This window comes from Phodopus roborovskii, unplaced genomic scaffold (genome assembly GCF_943737965.1).
Source record: "Phodopus roborovskii unplaced genomic scaffold, PHOROB, whole genome shotgun sequence".
Taxonomy (NCBI): domain Eukaryota; kingdom Metazoa; phylum Chordata; class Mammalia; order Rodentia; family Cricetidae; genus Phodopus; species Phodopus roborovskii.
This window is the reverse complement of record NW_026125059.1, coordinates 3,513,899-3,538,203: the sequence shown is the minus strand read 5'-3', so window position 1 is coordinate 3,538,203 and position 24,305 is coordinate 3,513,899. Positions and strand designations below refer to the sequence as shown.

The 24,305-nt window shown below is 46.5% G+C and overlaps 1 protein-coding gene across 1 annotated transcript in view; it reads left to right on the top strand.

Annotated features, from left to right (window-relative positions):
* The first annotated feature begins 434 nt into the window (after positions 1-434).
* Positions 435-24,305, top strand: part of Cdh26 (cadherin 26) — a 50,029-nt gene continuing 26,158 nt past the window's right edge. Inside the window, exons 1-8 of the mRNA XM_051188694.1 lie at positions 435-473; positions 677-762; positions 2,264-2,345; positions 2,750-2,920; positions 11,093-11,188; positions 14,872-14,976; positions 16,713-16,874; positions 23,435-23,582. Of these exons, the coding sequence (XP_051044651.1) occupies positions 435-473; positions 677-762; positions 2,264-2,345; positions 2,750-2,920; positions 11,093-11,188; positions 14,872-14,976; positions 16,713-16,874; positions 23,435-23,582 (889 nt within the window). The remainder of the gene's footprint in view (positions 474-676; positions 763-2,263; positions 2,346-2,749; positions 2,921-11,092; positions 11,189-14,871; positions 14,977-16,712; positions 16,875-23,434; positions 23,583-24,305) is intronic.

Here is a 24,305-nt window from a genome sequence, read left to right as displayed (position 1 = left end):
CAAAGCGCATCCAGGCCTCTCTTCCAGGGCCCAGGGAGGGGCCCTGAAATTAAGTATCAAACAGCGATACCTCTTCCTTCGCTCCTGCAGTGGGTAGACTAGGCTGAGAAGCAGGTGGGGGCCTGGCAGGGTCAGCGCTGAAGTCCTAAGATATTCAGCCCCCACTGTTGTGACTCCCACGATGGGATATGTGATACATTGTACATTTAATGATTTTTATTTTTATTTTTGGTTTTGGTTTTTCAAGACAGGGTTTCTCTGTATTGTTTTGGAGCCTGTCTTGGAGCCTGTCTTGGAGCCAGGCTGGCCTAGAACTCACAGAGATCCACCTGCCTCTGCCTCCTGAGTGCTGGGATTAAAGGCGTGCGCCACCAACACCCAACTGATTCTTTATTCTTAAGAGTCCTTGTCTCCTGAGCAAATTAAGACCGAAAATGACTACGTTCAAGCCACCTTGTTCAACAGCCCTAAAGGTAAACTCAGTGAGTGACACTCTGAGGTGGGTTTGCATGGAATATTTGAGGCAGAACAATTCCTCTGGGAAGAAGCATTGGTTGTTGTCATTAAATAAAACGTTGAACATCTAAGGAGAGCTGTGCTCCCTTGAGCACCTGAAGCGAGTATGTTGTGTTAAGATGTCCAACAGTGGCTCTCACCTAACTGTTCTTCCTTCCAGAGGAGCTTCTTCCTGTTTGTCAGCTTCCGGGGAGCTGTGAGCTGCCACCAAGTGGCCCCTAAGCTACTACGGTGCTTCCAAGGTGGGTAAGATGCACTGGCTGGTTGTCACTGGAACTACTTCTGTTAGTTCCCATCAGGGTGCAGCTGGTGTGGCGGGAGCCAGACATGGCCCACCTCCTAAAGGAGAAGAGCTGTCTAAGGCCCAAGTGGCATTGGGCCCGGATATATTTAAATGTTTAAGGGCATTGAAACTTTGGTCTCTCCTAATTGATTAAAATGCCATTTTTTCCCCCAACTCAGAACAAGTGTAAAGTAGAGCCATTCCCAGCACCCTTGGATCCCTTCCCACTGTGACCTGTAACCCAGCCTCATTCTCCTATGGGGCTGGGCACTGCATTTGCCCAGGCATGGCTCATGTGACTTGACAAACTCCAAAGTAGTGGCTCTGCTCAGAGGTCTCACAGGCTCTGAAATGAGCACAAACTAAACTCAACCATTGTTACCCGCTATCTCTCTAAGCATAGGAACACTAGCAGCCCACTGTAACACACATACACACACACACACACACACACAAAATAAAAGACCCAGAGACAGATATTGGGGTTCAAGCTTCAAATTGAAAATCAGAGGAGCAAAGCAGCCAAGCCAGTAGATCTTACCTCTACCCAGCTGAAAGGGTCATCCTGTCTCCATGAGTCCCCAGGGGCAAAAGCTCTGAATTACTCTCTCCTCCTCCTTATATTCCTTTCTCCACTATATCTTTCCTGTCTCCACCTCCCTAGTGCTGGGATTAAAGGCCTGTGATCCCAAGTGCTGAGGTCACCCTTACGTGAGCTGTTTCTTTTAGGACTGGATCAAGCTTGTGTAGCTCAATGTGGCCTTGAACTAACAGAGATCCATCTACTTCTTAATCCTGAGTCCTGGGATTAAAGGTGCATGCCCCACCACCTTCTGTGGCTAACTTGTTTGGCTGCTTTCCTATTCTGATCTCTAGTGGCTTGAATACATCATAAACAATGTATCACCACATCCCACTCTCTCTCTCTCTCTCTCTCTCTCTCTCTCTCTCTCTCTCTCTCTCTCTCTCTCTCTCTCTCTCTGTGTGTGTGTGTGTGTGTGTGCACATGGGTGTGTGTATAGTTCTATAATTTCTTGGGGTCATTTTTCCAGTTCTGAGTGATTATAAGAACTGTTAATCCCCCCTGCTATAGAGGGATTATTGGACTTCTATTTAGAAACTAAAAACCAGCCAAGAAACAGGAAAACCAACCCTGTTTTCCTTTCGGCATGGGCTGTGTCTTTCCTCTAGCTGAGCTATAATCCCTAAGGTTGGATACCCAGCCAGGTTTCTGTGTACACACAGGACTGGTGTTTGGTATCTGAGCACTTGCTTCGCTAGACTCTGCTGGGCACAGATGAGGTCACCCCTTACCCATCAGCCCACCTGCTCACACAAATGCAAGCAGGGAAAAGGACAGAAGACTCGGCTGGGGTGAAGTGCCAGGGCCCAAGTACTCAAAAATAACTAGAAGAAATGTCACTGGCTGGGAAACAGGTACCTGGCTCCCGGTGAGACCACCAGATCCCAAGAACTGCCCAGTGCCCACCCAGACATGGACATAAGAGGCTGTACCTGGCTGCTGCTGCTGCTGCTGCTGCTGCAGGTGAGCTGGGTGGGGGCCGGGAACTGTGCTTTGCATAGATGGGTTTTCATATTCTAGACTAAAGGAACTTGGCAGGATAATAACCAACTGAAGTGGAAGAGAAGCAGCATTCTGCTGAAGTGGGGTACTGTCCATCGTTAGGGTAATATAGAAACACGGGGCTCCAGAATTTAGATAAATGTGGGACTGAGAACCACATCTTACAAGAAAGCGAAATACACAGTTTCAGGTTGGTTTGTATTAAAGATAACTGGAGCAAACCAGTAAAGGGCACTAAATAACCCCAGTGTAAACAGAATAAAAAAACAAAACAAAACCAGGGGCCGGCAGCGGGCAGCCAGTGTCCTGGTTCCAGTGACAGCCAGTGTCCTGTGTCCAGTGGCAGCCAGTGTCCTGTGTCCCAGCAACAGCCAGGGTCCTGTGTCCAGTGGCAGCCAGTGTCCTGTGTCCCAGCAACAGCCAGTGTCCTGTGTCCAGTGGCAGCCAGTGTCTTGTGTCCCAGCAACAGCCAGTGTCCTGTGTCCAGCAACAGCCAGTGTCCTGTGTCCCAGCGGCAGCTACTGTCCGGTGTCCCAGTGGGCAGTCATTGTTACATGAGGCTGTTGGGTTTACTTTCTGTTAGTGGAAAGAGAAAATCGTATCTTCCTTTTAAAAAACGGCCGTTTTAAGTTAGCATATGAAGCTATTGGTTTCATCGTGGTATTTTCATGTGCACTCTGTTCATATTCATTCTGGCTTCCCTCCTGTGGTCCCTCCCTCCCTCCCACCTCACAAGCCTTCTTCTCATTTCATGTCACCCATATCCCAGTGCTCCTCCCAAGATTGCTTTACATTCTAATTGAAACACACACACACACACAAACACACACACACACACACGCACCACACAGACACATACATAGAGCAAGACAGACACCACACACACACACACACACACACACACACACACACACACACACAAGCAGACAGACAGAAAGACAAACAGATACCATACACAGAAACAGAGAGACAGACAGACAGAACGAGAGAGAGAGAGAGAGAGAGAGAGAGAGAGAGAGAGAGAGAGAGAGAGAGGAGGCAGCAATCCTTGGGAGTAAACACCTTGGAAATGGTTAATTCTGATGCTTAAATAGCAACAGAGGCCAGCCAGCCACTTCTAGAGGGGTCTGGGCTAAGCTGACTTTGATCCTCAGCTCAGGTCCACCTCATGGGTGGGGTTTGAAATCCCAAAGTGCAGGTTGGTCTAGCAGTGCAGCTGAATGTGAGGACTTGAAATGAAGCCTTGCTATTGTGTTTTCTTTACTTGCCAGTAAAGCTAAAATGTGTGCTCGACTCGGCGGGTGTGGCAGTGAGGAGGGCTCCATGGATGGCTCCTGCATGGCCAGCGGGTGCATTCAACACTCCTTCAGTGCTCCCAACCACAGTCATTCAATCACGAGCTAGACGTCTGCCGGGCCAGACACTTGGGTGGACACTGAATATAGCAGTCAACAGAATGGGAGGGGTCTGGCTTGGCATACCCACACCCTAGCTGAGCCCCATTTTTTAAAGTGAATGGATGCTGTGCCTTATACCAATTGCTTGGAGTTGGAAGAATTACGTCGGTTGTACTTGGCCGTGTCAAGAGCTGAGCTTTTAATAGTGCATTCATCTTACCTATAGTTTTTCACAGAACCCTGTTTTATTACCGTATGCTAGCATGGATTTGATTATATCGCAAATCAAATCCCATCTTCACCCTTCCCTCACACCTGCACCTACCCCCAACTAATCTCTCAAGGAAATGACAATATCCCCTCTCTGTTGTGTTAGCATGGTGCCTGAGTGGTTAGTTCGCCTCCATAGCGAGCGAGGGTGGAGGGAAAGTGGGGCTCCTCCTGCGGATTGAACCTCAGTGTTTGTCTGAAGGACTTTAGCAGACTCTGGGGATTATGATGCCTTAGGAGCAGGGGCTTCTGGGGAGGGCTTAGCAACAACAAAGCAGGGCCTTTGCCCTAGAGAAGTAATACATGTTCAGAAGGTGAAGGACTGGCCTGTGTGTGTTGGGGGGGGGGGTGCGACTCCTGCAAGCCCTCAAGCTTCTTCCTAATCCTGTTTTCCAGTGTCTCTTCATTGACAAGCATGCCTGCCCTCACCCAGTGACTACTCTGACAGTCAGTGCTGTTCTGCTGGGGAGGTGTACATGCACTGGCTTCCCTCTGGGAGCCCACCACCCTGGCCCTGCTGTTCTTTTATGTATTCATTTGTTTAAGATCTGAGAATTTCATACATGTTTTGATCATATTCACACTTCTTCCACTCTCCCCAGATCTGTCTCCACTTCTCTACCCACCCAGATCTGTGTACTTAAGAAAAAAAAGTCCAGAAGAATTGGTGCTGTCCAAGCATTCTTGGGTATGTGGCCTTCCACTTGGGTATGGTCAACTTGCCAGGGGCTACACGCTTATAAGAAATGACTTTCCCTCTGCAGTGGCTAATCTTACCAATAGTTCCTTGACTCTGACATGAAGCCAAATGGCAAAGTCAGAAGTATGTTCTGTATGACCTTGTTCCATATTCAGTGTCGCCCAGCAACCAGCCGTCTTCCTGGTCCCAAGAACCCAAGGAACCTCGGGTTGGGCTGGGCAGGGTTCAAAGGCCATCGATGAGTTTTTCAAACAATGAAACTGGTAGAAGGAGATGCTGGTATTCTGTGGTTGGCGCTGTTTTTGAAATTCTGAAATATGTTGTCTTTAAGCATCATAAAGCTGGAGAAAGATGGCTCAGTCCGTTAAGCACCTTCCCGGGAAGCACGAGGACCCAAGTTCATGTCTGTGTGTTCCTAAGTAAACAGTCAGGCGTGGAGGTTCATGTCTGTGGAGACACAGATCCCTGGGGCTTGCTGGCCGGCCGCCAACTTCGCCTAATGATTGAGCCCGTTCGGATCAATGAGGTAGAAAGCAATTGAGAAAGACATCTGATGTTGACCTCTGTCTTCCACATGGACATACATGTGTACCTACATGAGAGCATACACACACACACACACACACACACACACACACACACACACACGTAACAACAATAATGATAACAACAACAATAATAAAGGCATGCTGACAGCGATGTTGTGGCAACTGAAGTCACCTGAGCTTCACCCAGGAACATGAGAGCTGGGATGCTCGGAGCATGCGCTAGGTTCCGGGTGAACCTGCAGCCAGACCCTGCCCTAGCGCAGCAGCTTCCTAGCGGGACCTCCTGCTACCATATAACAAGAACCCTATTTTCAAATGGTCACTCAGGCTTTAATACAGTGGGGCGTCTTGAACTAAGAGAAACATGTCTTCTTTCTAAAGCTGTGGTGTCTGCAATTGCCCTCACAGCGGGACCAAGGCTCCTCTGGTAGAATCCTTCAGAACCTCTTCTTAGCTTCTCTGTGGCCTGCATCACTCCTGTCTCTGCCCGGGTCATTGCCAGCCTTCTTCCTGGGTGTCTGCTTCCTCTTCCTGTCACTGATCAGGGCACACCAGGAAGTCTTCATAGTTGATGAAACCTCGACTTTCAAGCTCGTGTTCACGGGTACCGGGGACTAGGACTTCTGCATCCATATTTAGGGTGCCATTCAGTTCCCGGCAGAGGGATAAGAAGGGACAGGTGGGGGAGAAGGGATAGGAGTGGTCACTCCAGAGGATGCTCCAGGGTCTCTCACAGAGGTGTGGGGGCCCTCAGTCCTTGAGGTTGGCACGCAGGGCTGGAATGAAGATGGACTTGGCTGTGGGGCTGCGCAGGGGATGGGGTGGGGCATGAACAGGTGACTGTGTTTTGTTGAACTTGAGAGTCCTGAGGAAGGGATACTTTGTGAGAAAAGCTAAAAGGATCAATTTTGGGAAGTGGAATCCAAATTGACTGTGAGGTACTAGAGGAAATAAAAGTCGCCTGGAGACTCTCAAAGGAAAAGGCAAATACTTGGCCCTTCCTGTTCGAAGCTCTTTTGATGTGTGTGTGTGTATGTGTGCACGTATGTGCACACACAAGTGTGCACAGGCCTGCGGCGCATGCCTAGGTGTGCACGTGGATTCGGAGGATAACTTTCAGGAATACGTTGTCGTCTTCTGTCACGTGGGTCCTAGGGATCAAGAGTAGGTCATCAGGCTTGGCATCTTTACCTGCTGAGCCATCTCACTGGCCTCCTTAAACACTTTTAACAACTAAACAGTGAAGAGCTAAAACATTAAAAACATAAAGCTGTATTTACGGGTTACCATATAATTACGCGATTGCTGTGTACATTGCAGGATGGTCGAATCAGGACAGACATCCGTCACCTCCATTGTTATCATTCTTTATGATGAAAGCATTCAATAGCCTTTCTTCTAGTGTCAGAGCGTGAAGGTCCTTGTACCCACAGATCTCCAGGGAACCCAGGAATGATGAGCTCTGTATATGTTTCTCTTATTGGTTGATGAATAGAACACTGTTCAGCCAATGAGACAGGTTGATAGGCGGGGCTAGGAGATGAGGAGAACTTTGGGAAAGGTAGGGAGGAGCCCGCCAGAGTTGTGATGTTGCTGGAGTAGTAACACAATGACAGGCATTACTGGGTAAGCCACAGCCTCGTGGCATTACCTATATTGTTAGAAATGGGTTAATATTTAAGACAGAGCTAGCCAAGAAGAATCCCAAGCTATTGGCCAACAGTTTCATAACTAATATAGCATCCGAGTATTTATCTGGGGCTGAAGGGTGATGGGACCTGCCAGGCCAGAAGGCTCACACTGCACAGAAATGCTAAGCATACAGGATTGTTTTTTCAATAGATAAGATGTAAAACTGTTCTTCCATCCAGAATGCTGAGAATTGGAGGTGATTGACTGCCTGGTGTTCTGCATTGTCTTTTGGGCCAAGAACTCCCCAAACTCCCACAATCAGGGCCAGAGGTGGCTAATAACCCAAATGTCCTCTACACTTCTGTATTACCAAGACCATGCCATATCCTTCCCTGGGACCTTAAGCTATCAGATAGTCTATCTCTAGATCCCATCTTTTTGGAAGAAATGGCATGTACCCTGAGTTGAGTTTAGATGTAATTACACTTCCATGTTCACTGGGGATTGTATTACACAGGAAACTTTTTCTGAATTACATTGTGTTTAGATTTACTATCAATAAACTGCCTGGCATCAAACTCCCTAAAGTTTGAGACAGATTGATGAGGGAGGGAGGGAGAGACTAATTGATTTATTTCAAGCATTTTCCTATTTAGGGTCTTAGTTCTTTGTTCTTTCCTTTCTTTCTTTCCCCCTATTTTATTCTGAGAGGGTTGTTTGGTTTGGTTTGGTTTTTTTTTTCTCAAAGCTGTCATGGCTCTCCTGACCAGGTGGGCCTGAATGACACTGGTAACCTGGCCCAGGTCCATTCCCACCTGTGAAAGGGCACGTGGGGTGGAGGGGCGGAGCTTGCCTGCCTCCAGCTCTGCTAAAACAGCCTGATGTAAACTGCAGCTGGGGAAGCCAGCTTGGGGATATTCCTATCAGCTCAGCCTGGCAGAGAGCATTATGCAAATTGCTGTGAGTGGTGTCCTTTCTGGAGGGGCTGCCTCAATTGCACCGGGTGGAGGATGGAGGTGTAATAGATGCTCTTACAGACTGATTTCAGCAACAGGAACAATTGCCAGTCTTCCTGCATTGTGCAGATGAGCTATTCTGAGGCTGCACAAAGAGGAGAGAAAGCCGTGTGGATTTCAGGCACCACTCTGGCAAAGTGTAAACCTTAACACTCTTTGAAGATCCAGTTGACCTTCCCTGCCTGTTGGCTGGGTCCATGTGTGCTGTTAGGACAGAATAAATCGGCAGAGCTAGAAAGTGGAGCAGACACTTGACTCCTCCATCTTAAACTGAGTGACTTGAGATGGACAGGAGACTTCATACAGTCCGTGCTAATGCCTGGAAGCCTGGAAGAGAAATAAAATCAACTTCTGCACTCATTTGCAAGAATTGTAATTTCTTCTTTAATTTTTTTTTTAAGAATTGTTTTTATGGGTGTTTTGCCTGGATGTTTGTGCATCCCATGTGCCTGGTGCTAATGTAGGTCAGGAGAAGATGTTGGATCCCCTGTAGCTAGAGTTACACATGGTTGTAAGCCAACCATCTGGGTGCTGGGAATTGAAACCAGGTCCTCTGCAAGAGCAGCCATTGCTCATAACTGCCCAGTCACCATCTCTAAAGCCCCTAGGCTGCGTGTTTAAATTTCCCAGTATCAGTCAAGAAACACTCAATATCTGAACATATTTGTTTGTGATTTGGGAAGTCAAAGACTCTTTCTTTAGGGCAAAAGGCACGGTGCACTCACTACCGCCAAGCTCTCTGGGTACACATGAGTACTTGAGTTCCACAGAGTGCATACCTATCATCCCAGAGCTGGGAATCAGAGGCAGGAGGATCCCCGTGTTTCACATACATTACCACACATATGCACATGTGATGCACAAAACAACTCTTTCCCTTTAGGTAAATAGAAGTACAGTCTATGGCAGGTAACATGCCATTGTTATCTTTGACATGAACAAAAAGACCGAAAATGGACACGTGTAGAATTCGTCCTCATTTCCTGGGAAAACCCAAAGCCCATTGTGTCACCAGGTAATCCCGAATTAAGATAGGTCCTATGTGTCCTAGGTGGCCACAGGCGGTGACCTGGTAGAACCTGGGTCCACCGACTGCGACACTGGTGATTTAGGTTCAAATCCTGGAAACTCTGAATGCATGAGTTATATATTTACTGAACATGTTAGAAATGAAAACTGACAAGTCTTAGCCGTGTTTAATCCACTAAAGAGAACAATAACCCGTCACACGCAAATATGAATAACATAGTTTTATTCAAAATAACTGTATTTTTCAGATTCTGCCTAATGATAAGAGTGATGCTGTTTCATACTTTGTCAAGTCGTGTGAGTGTCTGGCTTAGTGGCAGACAGCTGGGCTCTCCTCCTGCATTTGTGTTTAATCGGTTGTGAATGCCGATCAGTTGAAGGATGTGTAGAGATTCCCGCCTCCCACATGCTTGCATTTGGGAGGATCTGAATACTTAGAAAAGGGAATTTGGGGTTTTCTCTTTTGAGAAGACACCAAAACTTGCCAGTGTCCCAACCCTTACCTCTCATGTGAAATATGAATATAACGGAATGAACTTTTGTTACTGCCCTATCTTCCCCAGGGAAGGAATAATTCCCATCGAGCCCAGCTCAGTGAGTCTGTGAAATTACTGGAGTCACTCACATGAACAATGTGGATGAGGGATTGTCCACAGGAGCACGGGTGACCCTTGGGCAGCTGTATCACCACTAAGCCCCAACCCAGCATGCGTGACAGGCTGCTAAACCTGTATTACTGCTGTTCCCTGTGGGGCGTGCAGTTGGCTCTGCAGACCTGTCCTCTGCTCTGGCCCCTTCAGCCATATCTGCTTCTACAGCCTCAGGCGAGGTGTATCCTGTGAGTTTTGTGATTGTGTGTATGTGTGCATGTGCATGTTTGTGTGTGCCTTAGTATTTTTCTATTGCAGTGATAAACGGCGGGGCCTGAGTGGAAAGGGCCTTTACACTCTGAGCCGTCTCACTGGCCCGTCAAGATGCCTTATGTGAAAATTTATCAACTGTTAAACGTTTGTCCCATTTGCTTTTGTCATACCTTCACGTGCGCATACTTTCTCTGCTTCTAGCTTATCTAAAGTAAACGCACACTTTACTGCTGGCTTTGGGCTCCATTGCAAGGCTTGTCTTTTTGTGTCTCTGCAGTCTTGTGATGGGGGATGTCCTTCTGTATGTTTTTCACTTACTGGTTGATGAATAAAACACTGTTTGGCCAGTAGAGGCAGAAAGGTAGGCGGGACTAGGAGATGAGGAGAATTCTGGGAAAGGTAGGCAGAAGCCTGCCAGAGATGCTTTGTTGCCAAGGGAGTAACATGCTGGATTATGGGTAAGCCACAGCCTCATGGCAATACATAGACTAACAGATATGGGTTAATAATTCAGAGAGAGCTAGCCAATAAGAAGTCCAGGCCATCAGCCAACAGTTTCATAATTAATATGCCATCCATGTGTGTTCATTTGGGGCTGAAGTAGTGGGACCTTGCAGGACAAGAAAACGCCCCAACAGTCTTGTATATGGATTTTTTGGGGGTGGGTGGGTGGGTAAAACTATTGAAATACAAATCATACACTAGGAATTCCCAGTGAAAATGCCAAAGTCTATTATTTTATTATTTATTATAAGTAAAAGAACAGGATAGGACACAGAGAAGTCTCGTTAAGTCCCACAGCCAGCTGACCCTGGCCAGAGGAGGTTACCCCTGTCTCCTTCAGTGGCAGGACCGAGGGCTGGTTCAAGGTTGAGCATCCCTGCCGTTGCCAATGACACACCAGAGTCCTATGGTTCATTTCCCTGTGGTTAGGGACAAGGTGATCATAAATTGAGACCCAGTGAACAAGACATCATAGCTACTGACATTAAGCACAGGGGCTGGGCTGTAGCTTGGCCATACAGTACTTGTCTAGCATCCAGGAGGGGCCTTTGGCTTCCGCCCCTTGAAACATGAACCAAAACTCCAAATGCAGAGGTTCTTTCCCAGTATCTGTGCTACTCCATGCTGTTGCTATAGGGTATTAAAAAGACACTAATAAGGGCGCTAACTAATTAGCTTCCAGTAAGAAGCTGATGAGAGCTGGAAGTCAGTTCTGATGCAGCAGGCCAGAGCCTGCCCTTTGCCCACAGACAGGTGAGACTGCTGTGTTCAGTGCCATGCTCATGTCTGATTTGCGGAGCGCGGGACTGCAGCTCCAGGTAGACTTAGACCCCCAGGTCCTGTCAGTGAGGGCAGTGAGGTCTTCATGTCTGACTAGCATGTAAAGAGCCAGGGAAGATCAGAAAACAGTCGAGGGTGCAAGTCTGCAGGCTCCCCTGCTTTCTTCTTTCTTGTTTATTAGACTGAATTGTGCCAGCCCTGATCCCTTCAGGCTTTAGGGCGCGCAGACTGAACTTTACCTACCCTTTCATGCTTCCTGAGAACTGTAGTGTTCTTATTTCTATTCATTTACTTTATAGGAAAGTCGTTAAAAAATGTCTTAATTTTATTGCAGATAAAAATGAATGTGAACAAAGTTAATATATGACAGGAATCCATCTTGACAAATAAGTAGATGTTAGCTGTGGAATGGACAGAATGAGGAACACACCATGCAGATAAATCCTGTCCAGATTCCCTTGCCTGGCAAATGCCTGATGCCAGGAGCTAAACCGAACACTATCTGTCAAGTTTCCTTAACTTTCTTGGGGAGATGTGAGCAAGTATCTCCTTAACCAGATAGGGCATCAGTGATGATAGAACCAAGACATGGTTCTACCCAAGACCAGCATGTGAGCCAGTTAGCTCACTGGGCTCATGGACAGGAGTGTAGATGATCCAAAATGGCTACTTCCCTGAGAAGCCCCCTACCCCAGCATGTCTAACAACTTCTCCAGAACAATATGGGTGGGGCCGCCACCTCAGGTAAACGTCTACCCTCTGAAGCAGTGTGCTCAACCTTCCCAACGCTGCAACCCTTTACCAAGTTCCTCATGTTGTCATGACCCCCAACCATAAAACTATTTTGTTACAAATATGTTTTCCCCACCGCCGCAGGGCCCACAGCCATGCCTGCTCCAAATAACACACAGAGATCCTTAATAAACATCCTTATTAAACATCAATACTATATTGTCTCCACTCCATAACTGTAATTTTTGTAATGTTATGAATTGTAAATATTTTTGGAGATAGAAGTTTGCCAAAGGGGTTGTGACTCACAGGTTGGGGACAACTGCCCTAAATGATGCTGTAGCTCCCCCAAAGACTGTGTTCAGCTAGGGCACACTTGAGAGGATGACTGGAAAGAGGGCCTGGAATCTCAGGGGAGCGTGTGAAGACTCTCAGGCCTGGTCTGGTTGAGGGACTCTTCTATGTATCCAGAACTGTTCTTATTGAGATGGTCCTGGCCAGATTTCCCAACGTGTGTGTGTGTGTGTGTGTGTGTGTTTGTGTGTGTGTGTGTTTAGGGTTTTGTTTTGTTTTTTCTGTTTGCTCTTTGGGGGCCTACCACCCAGCTCCCAAATAAATACACACAGAGGCTTATTCTTTCTTATGATTGCCTGGCCTTAGCTTGACTTGTTTCTTGCCAGCTCTCCTTAAATTATCCAGTCTATCTTTTGCCTCTGGGCTTCTGCCTTTCTCCATTTCTGCATGCCTTTGTTTATTTCTTACTCTGTGGCTGGCTGTGTGGCTGGGTGGCTGGCATCTCTTTAGTCTCTCTGCCTGCTGGCCCTGCCTAGCCTTTCTCCTGCTTAGCTATTGGCCGTTCAGCTCTTTATTGGATCAATCAGAGTTAAAGAAATGCAACATAAAAGAATGCAGCACACCCTTGCATCATTAAACAAATATTCCATAGCATAAACAAATGCCACAATGTGTGTGTGTGTGTTTATATCGTGTGGCACTATTCTGGAGTGACAAGAACAATTGTCTACCTACCCCAAATAGGGAAACAATGTCATGCAGCCCAAAGTAATGATACCACCAAAGTCCAATTTGGTGAACCATGAGTTGAGTTTATTGAAGTTATTTCCAAGAGTATGCGTTAGGAGTACTTACAGACAAGAGGACTCAAAGGCAGCTGTCTCACTGAAAGCCCACCCCAGCATGTGTGATGGTTCATGAAAGCTAGAGCCCTGGAGGTCAATGCTGAGCTTATCAGCAGCTCGATTAGTTGAAGGGTCTCCTCTCCTTAGCCCTCCTTACTGCTTATATAACCTTGAAGTTAGGAAGGGACTGCAAATGGAAGTATCTCTGTCCCACCTGGTCTCACAGCCACTTTTAAATAATCACTCAGGAGCTTAATACTAATCATAAACTGGTTGGCCCATAGTTCAGGCTTACTACTAACTAGCTCTTTCATTTAAATTTACCCATTTTTATGAATCTATGTATTGCCACGTGGGTGCTGGCATCTTGTTTCTCGGCTGGCTTGTGTCTTGCCTCAACTCTGCCCTTTTTGCTCCCTGTCTTCAGTCTGGCTTTCCTACCTACCTCTATCCCGCCTTGCTATAGGCCAAATCAGCTTTTATTATCGACCACCAAATCAGCTTTTATTATCGACCATCGAGTGTTGCAGAATATTATTTTAAGGTGTGTTGCTTTTGTTTATGCTGCTAAACATCTGTTTTAATGATGCAAAAATGTGTTGCTTTTGTTTATATTGCATTTGTTTAACTCTGCACAGCTGTGTTATTTTGCCTGTCTAAAACACCTGTTGGTCTAATAAAGAGCTGAACAGCCAATAGCAAGGCAGGAGAAAGGACAGGCAGGGCTGGCAGGCAGAGAGTACAAATAGGAAGAGAAAGCTATAACGAGGAGAGGAGGACTTGGGGGGCCAGCTGCCCAGCCCCCAGGCTGCTCTGATGCCCCCCAGCCACAGAGTAAGAGTGAAGGTAAGATACACACAAGTAAAAAAAGGAAAAATCCCAGAGGTATTCAGGTTAATTTAACTTAAAAGCTGGCAAGAAACAAGCCAAGGTCATGCATCTATAAGAAAGAAAAAGCCTCCCTCTGTGTGTGTGCACGTGTGTATGTGCGTGTGTGTGATTTATTGGGGAGCTGAGTGATGGACAAAAAGCCAAGAAAGAAGAAAGTGTAAAACAAGCAACAACAAATGAGGGCAACATATATTCACAGCACACATAGGGTCAACCCACAGCAAGAAACCCTCTGTGCCCTGTAAGTTTCAAGGATTTCCTGTAACTTACGGGTTGTTTACTTCCTGAATTTAATGAGCTTCCTTCCAGGATGGAATACTTCAATTCAGAGGTGTGTGTGTGTGTGTCTGTCTGTCCCTGTGTGTGCATGTGTGTCTGTGTGTCTATATGTCTATGTGTAGTGTGTGTGTATATAGTCTCTGTGTGTGTATCTATGTGTGTGTGTGTATGTGTCTGTGTAGTGAGTGTGTCTGTGTGTGTCTGTGTGTGTGTGTCTGTGTGTGTGTGTCTATGTGTCTGTGTGTAGTGAGTGTGTCTGTGTGTGTTTCTGTGTGTGTGTGTGTGTGTTTTAAAAGGGAAACTAGTAGACATTAAAGTCCTGTTAGCACCAAGTAACCAAGTAGAAACTTTTTTGTCAATGATTTCAGGAACTGAGAGACTAATGAAGGGAATGACTCTCTTATTATCAGGCTATTTGCTTATTGTTGAAGGCCACACATGCATGCCTGGTAAACAGTGGTCTTTAATGCCATGTCTGCCTAACTCCTAAGGTTATCTCATAAGCCTTGTGAAGTCAGTAGGAATGACAGAAGTTGTAAGAGGACAGACACTTGCAATGACCAAGCTCAGGTGGCTGTTTCGGGTGCAAGAGACAGGACACTCAGGCTGAGTCAGCTCAGTGCCCAGCTATGAAGCTCAGATAGTATGGATCCAGACTGCTGACCCCACTACCATTTTTACTGACATTGCCTTCCTGTGCTCTGTAGGGACAGAGCCACCAGCCTCTACGAAGAGCCAAGAGAAGATGGGTTCTCACCACCCTAGAACTGGAAGAGGAAGACACAGGGCCCTTTCCCAAACTTGTTGGGGAGGTAAGGACATACTCCTACTTCTGTGAACATGTCCCTTCTGGAGGGAGGAGTGGGTCTGGAAAGGATTCCTGCTGGCCTTTATTGATTATCTCTTTAGGGAAGGAACCCAGGATCACACCACTCAGTTTAGAAAGAGCCTGACTCACAGCCAGGCAGTGAAGACAAGGAATCAGGACACTGGTTGGGACTCTGATGCCTGATTGCTGGGACCATCTGTGTTTGTACCTTTGGACTGGTGGCTTCTCCCTGTAACTATAACAATAGTAACTCTAACATGCAGGTCTGATCCAATGGTTCCATGCAGGCATTTATTTTTTATTTCATCCTTGACTGTAAGGAGAGATTATTTAAATACCTTCATTGCTATAGAATATGGTGGTACACACCTATAAAATTTGGTCACTTGGAGTGAGGGCAAGATGGCTCAGTGGATAAAGATGCTTGCTGCCACGCCTGAAAAACTGAGTTTGATCCCCAGACTCAGGTGGAGGAGAGAACTAGTTCCTGTTAGTTATCCTCTCATTTCCACTGGCATGTGTACACATTCACACACACACTCACACATACACACACTCACACTCAAACACACACTCACACTCAAACACACACACTCACACAAACTCTCACACTCACACACTCACACTCAAACACACACACACACTCACACACATACTCACACACACTCACACACATACTCATATATATACACACACCTCACACTCACACATACTCACACACTCTCTCACATACTCATACACACTCACGGATGATGATTATGTAGTAATTTATTTGAAAAAGAGTAAGAGTCAGCCAAGAGCTGCTCATATAGCTTTCTCTTTGTGAAAAGTTAAGTGTGGCCTTTCTTTCTCTTTGTCTCAAGAGAAAGCCATTAACAAGTTGGCATGTGTTCTTCCAGACATGTTGGTGCAGATTTAAGAATGTGACTGTTCATTTATTAAAGGACGAAGAACACAGCTCTTGTGCCCATTCTGACTTGTCTTTCTCATTGAAGGGCGTGGCTGCCAGACTTTTCTGGCAGGCCAAATCCTCAACCTTCTTGAGGGCAGCAGAATGTCCAAAGCAATGGGATGGGTATCCTCCTAATCCCATAAACATCTGTGCAATTTCCAGGCTCTCTAGTCAAGCCCAAAGTGCAGCTCACATCTTCATTTTTTTAAAGACTCTTTTTCATATTAACTGTGTGTGTGTGTGTGTTCTGTGCACCCATGTGAATGTGTTTGTGCGTTCGTGAACATGAGTGTAGGTGTCTGTGGGTTCCAGAGAAACAGCATTTCCCCATAACTGGAGTTACAGGTGGTTGTGAGCCTCCTCAGAGGATGCTGGGAACCAATTCTGGTCTTCTGCAAGGACAGAAAAGTGAGCACTCTTAACTACTAAGCCAACTCTCTGGTCCCAGTTCGTATTTATAGTATTTGTAATGAGTCCTTGTGTAGGTTTGTGCATGAATATAGTTGTCTATAGAAGCCAGAGGTATCAGATGTCCCGGAGCTACAGTCACAGGTAGTTGTAAGCTATATGGGAACTGGAAAGCAAACTCTTGTTTTCTGGAAGAACATGGTGCCCCTCTACAGCCTCCACCCCTCTGCTTCCTTAGCACAACCCCTCAGAAGAATGATGGCTTTTGTAGATTCTAGAAAGACACCTTGATTTTTAAATATAACCATGGTTTATTAGCAGGTTCCTTTAATTGCTTTTTTCTGTTTTCTCCTTTCCAGCTGTTCAATAATATGTCAAATAATGTGTCACTGATGTACTTAATCAGAGGACCTGGTGTGGATGAGTTCCCAGAGATCGGTTTATTCTCTATAGAAGATCACCAGAGTGGAAAAATATATGTTCACCGCTCCGTCGATCGAGAAGTGACACCATCTTTTACGGTATCTAAGATGGGATGTAGTCTAAACTTGTGTTAAGTGCAAAGCTCTTGTAAGACATTGGACTTGATGAGCACTTGTTGGCTAAGTCTTGGGATCTGGGAAATTAGTACATTTTCCATTGTGTCAGGTTTTGGAGGTATGTGGAGCACACCTAACTTTGGAGCCACCGTTAGAGTATAATACAATGGGGATAAGGTGCTACTGACAAGCTTTCAGACTGATGTCCCAACAGAGCTGAGAGACTGGAAGTCATTTGGGGGATGGGGCCACAGAGTGTCTGTAAAATGCTGTGATTTGGTTTCTGGTGGCTAGCATTTGGGTTGTGGAGAGCAGCTATACACAGACCCCAGCGGTTGCCTGGTAACTTTTGCAGGAGGGTTTGCTGCCCAGGTCCATGTGTGCTCAGTGACCTTATCAATCCATGGCTTTTTTTTTTTTTTTTTTTTTTTTTTTTTTTTTGCAGTTGAAATTCAGGTTCTAAACCAGGAAAGAAAATTACAAAGAAAAGAGCCTCAAGGCACAGGATGGTGTATCATGTTCCAGCCTCCCTGGTTACATAGGTTGTCATCCTTTGTCCCTGTGAATTGTGGGAACAGAGCTTGGCTTTCGGTTAACCCCTTCAGTGTGGGAATGTGTTGTTTACTATCTGAGAAAAGTAATTTATGACATGCTCCTCCCACATACAGCCTCCAAATATTTATAGACATAACAAAATATAAGTCTTAAAGTCACCCGGAAGGCTCTGACTCGGTTTTTTAAAAGCACAGGGACGCTCCCCAAACCAAGCTCCACAAGAGGCAGCGCTGAATCTGTCCTTCTCTCGCCCTGCGGTCTTTGTGTTCTCCAGTCCCACTGTCTTCAGGGTCCCTGATGCTATTTAAAGGGGAAAGTATAAGAGGTATGCTGTGGGAGCTTCTCAGTCCCTCATAGACAAACCCACCCCCGGAGGATCACGGGCAAACGCAGATTCCGGGGTGGGGAGGCGGCTCAGTGGTGCGGTGCTTGCTGTCCAAACGTGAGGCCCCGAGTCTGAGTCCCAGAATCTGTGTAAAAAGCTGAAAGTGGTGTGTACCTATAGCATCAGAGCTAGGGATGCAGAGACAGGAGAGTCCCTAGGGCAGGCTGGTCAACGGAGTTCGCGGTGGAGAGGCTGAGGCAGACACTTGATGTGGCCTCTACACACAGGTCACTCGTGTATATGTACACATGAACGCACAAGTGCAGACTGCTCATTCGTTGGGACAGGACCAGACGGTCTGTATCTCTAACGAACCCTGAAGAGATGCTGGGTTTTCTGTTCTGGGCTGCTGTGCTGAGGGGCATCGTCGTCCTGGTGTGCAGGAGCCGCAGCTTCAGCAAGAAGGAACCGAACGTTTAGGCCCAGTGCGGATGTTGTTTGCTGTAAGTGTTTGACGTGTCACAGGCTCGACAAGATGTATGGTACCCATAAGCTGGTAACAGGGAGCCCCAACCCTAAGCACTTTTTTTTTAAATTTGGGGTTGGGATGAATGAACTGTGTGTACTGGCTCATTTTGTGTGTCAACTTGACACAAGCTAGAGTCATCAGAGGAAAGGACTCACAGCTGAGGAGATGCTCCCAAGAGATCCAGCTGTAAAGCATTTTCTCAGGTAGTGACCAATGGTGGGCGGGGCCATCCCTGGGCTGCTGGTCCTGGGTTCTGCAAGAAAGCAGCTGAGCAAGCCAGGGGGAGTAAGTCTGTAAGCATCACCCCTCCATCAGCATCAGTTCCCCTTGTGCATCAGCCTCTGCCTCCAGGACCCAGCCCTGTTTAAGCCCCTGTCCTGACTTCCTCCAACGATGGACCATGATCTGGAACTGTAAACCAAATAAACCCTTTCCTCCCAACCTGCTTTTTGGTCATGGTGTTAAGTCTCAGCAGTGGAAACCCTAACTAACATACTGTGTAAGGCATAGATAGTTCCCAGGCACCGTTTAGAACAAAAATGTTAGACACTTATCCAAAGAGACGCGCATGTCACTGGGTGGGATGCATGTGTGTCAGATGGCCACTAGAGCAGAGCACATAGACACAGGTCCAAGCCAAAACAAAGTCCTTACTAGCCAGCTGGTGACTATACTGGGTATTTGGGACCCAAGTGCAATCTGGAACACTAAGGGGTGGGCTTTTAAGAATAAAACCACATCCTGGGTTGGCACACCTCAGTTGTCAGAACAGTTAGCCAGAAGCAGAACTTCGGAAGCCAAAAAGCAAGGTTAGTACATTTAGAGACTTTTCTAGAACTATGGTCTTTGATGGATTAATGAGGTCTTCTTCCTTCTGCGGTGGCAGTTGGTTCCTCCTGTGCGCTGGGTTCCAAGGCCCGAATGGTACTTCCATCACGGCATCAGTTCTACAGAGGTCTGGGGCACATTTATCTTTTTACACTTACTCTGTACGTGGCTGCGTGCATGCATGTGCGCGTGTGCGTGTGCAGGTGTGTGTGCACGCGTGTGCATGTGTGCGTGCGTGCGTGTTCTCGCCTGTGCTCCTGTGTTTTACTCTATTACTCCCCACCTTATTTTTGAGACAGGGTCTCTCACTGAATCCAAATTCACCTATTTTCTAGACTGGCTGTCCAGCCAGCTAGGAGGGCCTACTTGTCTTCACATCCTCACAGCTAGGAGGCACTAATACTGGTATTCTCGTGGGTCCTGGGGAGCCCAACTCTTTTTGCATGGTAGGTATTTTACTAACTAAGCCCTCTCTCTCCCCAGCCCCCTACAATGGTCCTTTATATAGATTTATTTAAATGTCTATGTAAATATGCAAATTCCATTAGAAATCAAGCCACCTGGTCCTCTCATTTGACTATAAACTTTCACAAGGGAAAACACAGGGTGGGGATTCTAAGCTGGCACCACCCAGCCATCACCCTCTAGTCCATGACTCCAATTCACGTTCTCTTTAATGCCCGGATTTTCTGGGATTTGTGCATTTGTGTTTGGTTTTAAAGTCCATCTGTCCCTTCAGAATGTATGTCCTAAGAGGTGATTGACCCTAGCTTCCCTCATGACCATCTCTTCAGACTCAAGAGCTGGGCTCTTTGTGTATTGGTGTCTCAGATAAGTACATTGGATGAGGGTGAAGTACTGGGCTGGTAAAATCAAGTCTTCTCTCCAGGGTGTAGGAGTCTAATCACTAATCAAACCTAGAAAAAAAAATATGGGTCTGAATCTCAATCCATGGCAGGTGTGAATGTGAGAATATGACCATGGAGACCTTGAGATGAGGTCAAACTGAACCAGGGCTAGTCAATGTCCTAATAGGAGGAAGGATATTTGGAGATGGAGGCAGAGGGTGACATGGGCATTCATAAGGCAGGGAATCCTTAGACTTCAGAGAAGCCTGAGTCGGCTGCAGAGGGCCCCCTGCCATACTGCACAGCAATCCTAGCCTCCAGAGCATGAGAACAAACTCCACTGTGATGGTGAGAATATCACCCTCCCGGGTCAGAAGTGTATCCGATGGAGATCAGCATGCGTGGGAAGTGGCATAAGCCAAGTGTCACCTGGCAAGTCTTACGTTAACCAGCTGCTTTTCAGCACACTGATTATTCGCTTTGAGATACTGGAAAGACAGGATGAACCACTACAAACCAAGCAGACACATCGAGGCTGCAAAGAGGAACTCCAGAAGCATGCTATTCCTGATGAAACTTGGTTGGGAGTGGGGGATGTCTCTAAAATTAGACAAAGCATGTAGAATTAAGGTTTGGGAGTGTGAAGGGGGTGGATTAGCTTGTTAATGTTATAAACTGAAAATCTGTAAAAAGCAGTCTGTCGAGAATTGCAATATGACTTATGATAGATTCATAAAGAGATGAATGCCTTTTTTTTCCTGTATAGGAATCTTCTCTATTTATTTGAAATATTCTCATTTTCATAGGATACAAGTACCCGTTCCAGCCCATCCATTTGCATTCTTTCACACACTGGTATATTGACCATCCCTGCCTGCACTGACGCTCTGACCCACTTCTAAGTCATGCATGCAACTGATTTCTCACAGTGCCTCTGGCACCTAAGCTGCTTCCTTCTGCTGGTTTGGGTGTGAGGCTATAGCTCTTGTGAGTGTAATTACAAACGGCCATATGGCAGTCCGTCATGCATGTGCTGCATGGTTTGTTTATCCAAGGGTGTAAATCTCCAGGCTATAACAAAAGGCTAAAAACCATTCCAAGTACAGAAAGCACCGGCGGTATTTCCTTCCTATGCTGTGACTGAGTCCCCTGGAATTTCTTAGCATCTTGCCAGTGAATAAACAGCTCTCATGCTCCTCAGGCATCTGTCAGAACTAAAGGTCTCAGATGTAGCTTTTAGGATAATAAATGGAATATGAAATAATAAACACAAAACAAACACACGGTTCTTATTTAAGTGGGAGGATTATGGCTGGCCCAGTTTGAGAGTGAGGAGTCAGGGTGATTAAGGAGCAGAGCTGCCAGCACCGCAATGAATTATGGAGGACGAGGGAGTAACAGTGTGGGAGAGAGCCAATTTGCTTGCGAAAACTTTAAAAATGTATGCTAGAGCCCCCGAAGCAGGAGTAGGAGCCCTGCAGCATCCTTCAGCCTTCCTGGAGGGGAAACTGACCGGAAGGAGACTGAGGCTGCCCAGGCTGGCCGTGATATGCCTGGAGAGAAGTGAAGGACTAGACCTTGCTTCAGGCTCTGCCTGCTTAGCTGGGGTCTAGGGTGGTCTAACTCATGCAAGGGTTGAATAGCCAACCATTCTCTGGTGCAGGGAGAACAAGGTGCACCCCAGGGCTTCAGCCAGGGTGTAAGGGGTTTATCTGCCCTTGCATCTTCCCACCCCCCCCCCCTTAAGGAACTCATTGATATCTCTAGCAGGATCCTGTGCCTGCAACCAAGGTCCTATTGTGGAGTGCCCTGTGCATGAGAGCCACCTTCATACTGCAGCTCGTGGGCATTGCGATCTTCTTGCTGCAACCAAATTCCTGCAGGCTCTCTGCAGGCTCTGCCACTGTAGCTTGCCAGCCTTCAACAGATTAGACCCCTAGAGCAAGGGAGTGGTAAAGCAGGTCAGAGTCCCTTAAAAAATAAGTCTTGCAATGTGCAAGCAAATCAATGGCTAGAAATGTATTTGTTACCCAACTTTTTATTTTACAATTAATGGCATATTTTAAGCTACGTGGCCATCACTGCCTTATTTTAGCATTGTAATTAAGGACACCCTGTAATTGCTGGGCTACCTATTTTATAACAGTGTCAGATTTGCGAAAGAACAGAACAGCAAGTAGCTTGAGTTCTCCAAGTCCCCTGCGGTCAGCCTCTTGGCCCCGGTGTGGTAATATGTCTGCTGTGACTGGTGAGCCAGGGTTTTTCATGGTTACCAACCAGAGCCCATCGCTTGCCTAGTCTCTGTCCAGGTGTACCCTTGATGTTTCCCTTTACATGGGTTTATAATGGTGCCTCCACCGCAGCCTCCTGTAGTATCCCTGCTCTAAAATCCCGCTTGCTCCACCCCCTCGCCCCTCTCTTATTGAGAAGCACAGCTTTTTATTTATCTCCATAAATTTGCCATTTCCACGATGGTATGGAGCTACACTCCTGTAGCTTATAGTCCTTGTAGACAAGTTCTTTATGAAAAATTTATGGCCATATGCGGGTGTCTGCCTGTGTTTGCATATGCATGTTTTACATGTGTGATATGCGTATACACGTGCATGTGCACATGTGTGTGCGTGCGCGCGAGTGTGTGTGCATGTGTGTTCTAGTTTTGTTTCTGATGCGGAGACAAAGTACCCTGACAAAAGAGAAGCAGCTTAGGGGAGAAAGGGCTTCTGTCTCTCTGTCTCTCTTACAAACGTTAAGATCTTTAGTTCCCTCCTTTCACCTCTGATCTTTGGCCTCTGTCCCCTCTCTGTGCCCCACCCTCCGCTTCAGTTTTCCTAGAGCGTTGTTAGTTTAATCAACCATTTAAAGAACCACTGTCTCTTTCTGTGACAGCTGCTTGGTGTTTTCCACTTCGTTGATAATCTACTCTGATCTTTATTTCCTCCTTCCTGTCTGGGTTAATTAGCTTAGTTTGTCCGAATGTTCTCATTATGCAAGCTTAACTTACTGTAGGAAGGGAGGACATGCTGGAGAGGCGTGGCTGTTCCTCTTCTTCAGTGAGGACGGTGACCCTCTATTAACCTGACTATTAACCTGACACGTCAACAGTGGCTGTGCTGGTTCTCCTGGGCAACCCTTTCTCCAAAGCCTGTACCTGGCTACTATTCTGAAGGCCCAGTAATAGTCACTGCCTGCGTCTTCCTCTCTCAAGACAACACTGATAAGCTGTAGAGACAGCTCATTGGCATCTACCCAAATGGCCTTGATAGCAACTGAAGGGTTTCTCCCAAATCTGGACACAGCTGATCTGCCAGAGCCAGTGCTCGGTTGCCTGGGCAACATGGTACATGGTGCTTAAGCAATCCCTGGGGATGCACCACACATCTTTGCATCAATAGGTTCTTTGACCAGTGTCCCTGGGTACCAGCGCCCACACTGTTTACAGTTCTCTTCTCTCCAGGTTTACTTTGATGCTGTGGATCGATCCACAGGAGAAGTTGTGGACGAATCCCTGATTTTCAACATTGGAATCAGAGATGTGAATGATCACGCACCCCAGTTTCCCGAGGAGGGATTTAACATCAGTGTGAAGGAGAGCCAAGCTGCAGGTGTGTTGGGTGTGTTCTGCTGAGCGAACATGCCTGTCTTTGCCCTGTATGGCTCCCTGAGTCCTGCTTCCATAGCCATGAGGGCTTTGATCTGGGTAACTCAGGGAGACTTTTCACTGCTCGAATAAAGGTCACAGGCCCAGTGTCACTGAGAGCTTTGCTCTTTGCCAGCTGCATTTGGTGTTGGCAGTGGAAGGGTGTGGAAATTGTGCTGTCTGGAAGAGCCGCTGTGTAACTGTAGCCTAACAACAAAGCCACACCTACAGGGACAGAGATGGACCAGTGGGTGGCTCACCAGGGACTCTGCAAGCATCTCTCTGCAGAGTGGCAGGATAATGACATCTGGCCTCTGGGTTTCAGAAACTAAATCCCTACAGGACACACCAGTTTCCCTAGAAGGAGAATCTATTTTTATAACAAAAGCAGTGTTTAATATTGTAAAATACTCATTGGAAACTGAAGAACTGAAGTTGTGGAAACAGAAAGCATTTTCAGAAATTTGCGAAGTTTTAGTATTTTTTTTTTCCTTTGCGTTTTATATGCGTGTTTACACACAATTTGTGTTGTGCATGTTCACGAATTGTCAGGTTTTATATGTGAGTGTAAACACATGTTTACATATATACTTTTATGATAGCAGAAAACATGCATATATATTAGTACTTAAACATTTCTGTCTTTTTAAACCATTTGTGGAGGAGTCAGGCCATTGATTTTTACAAA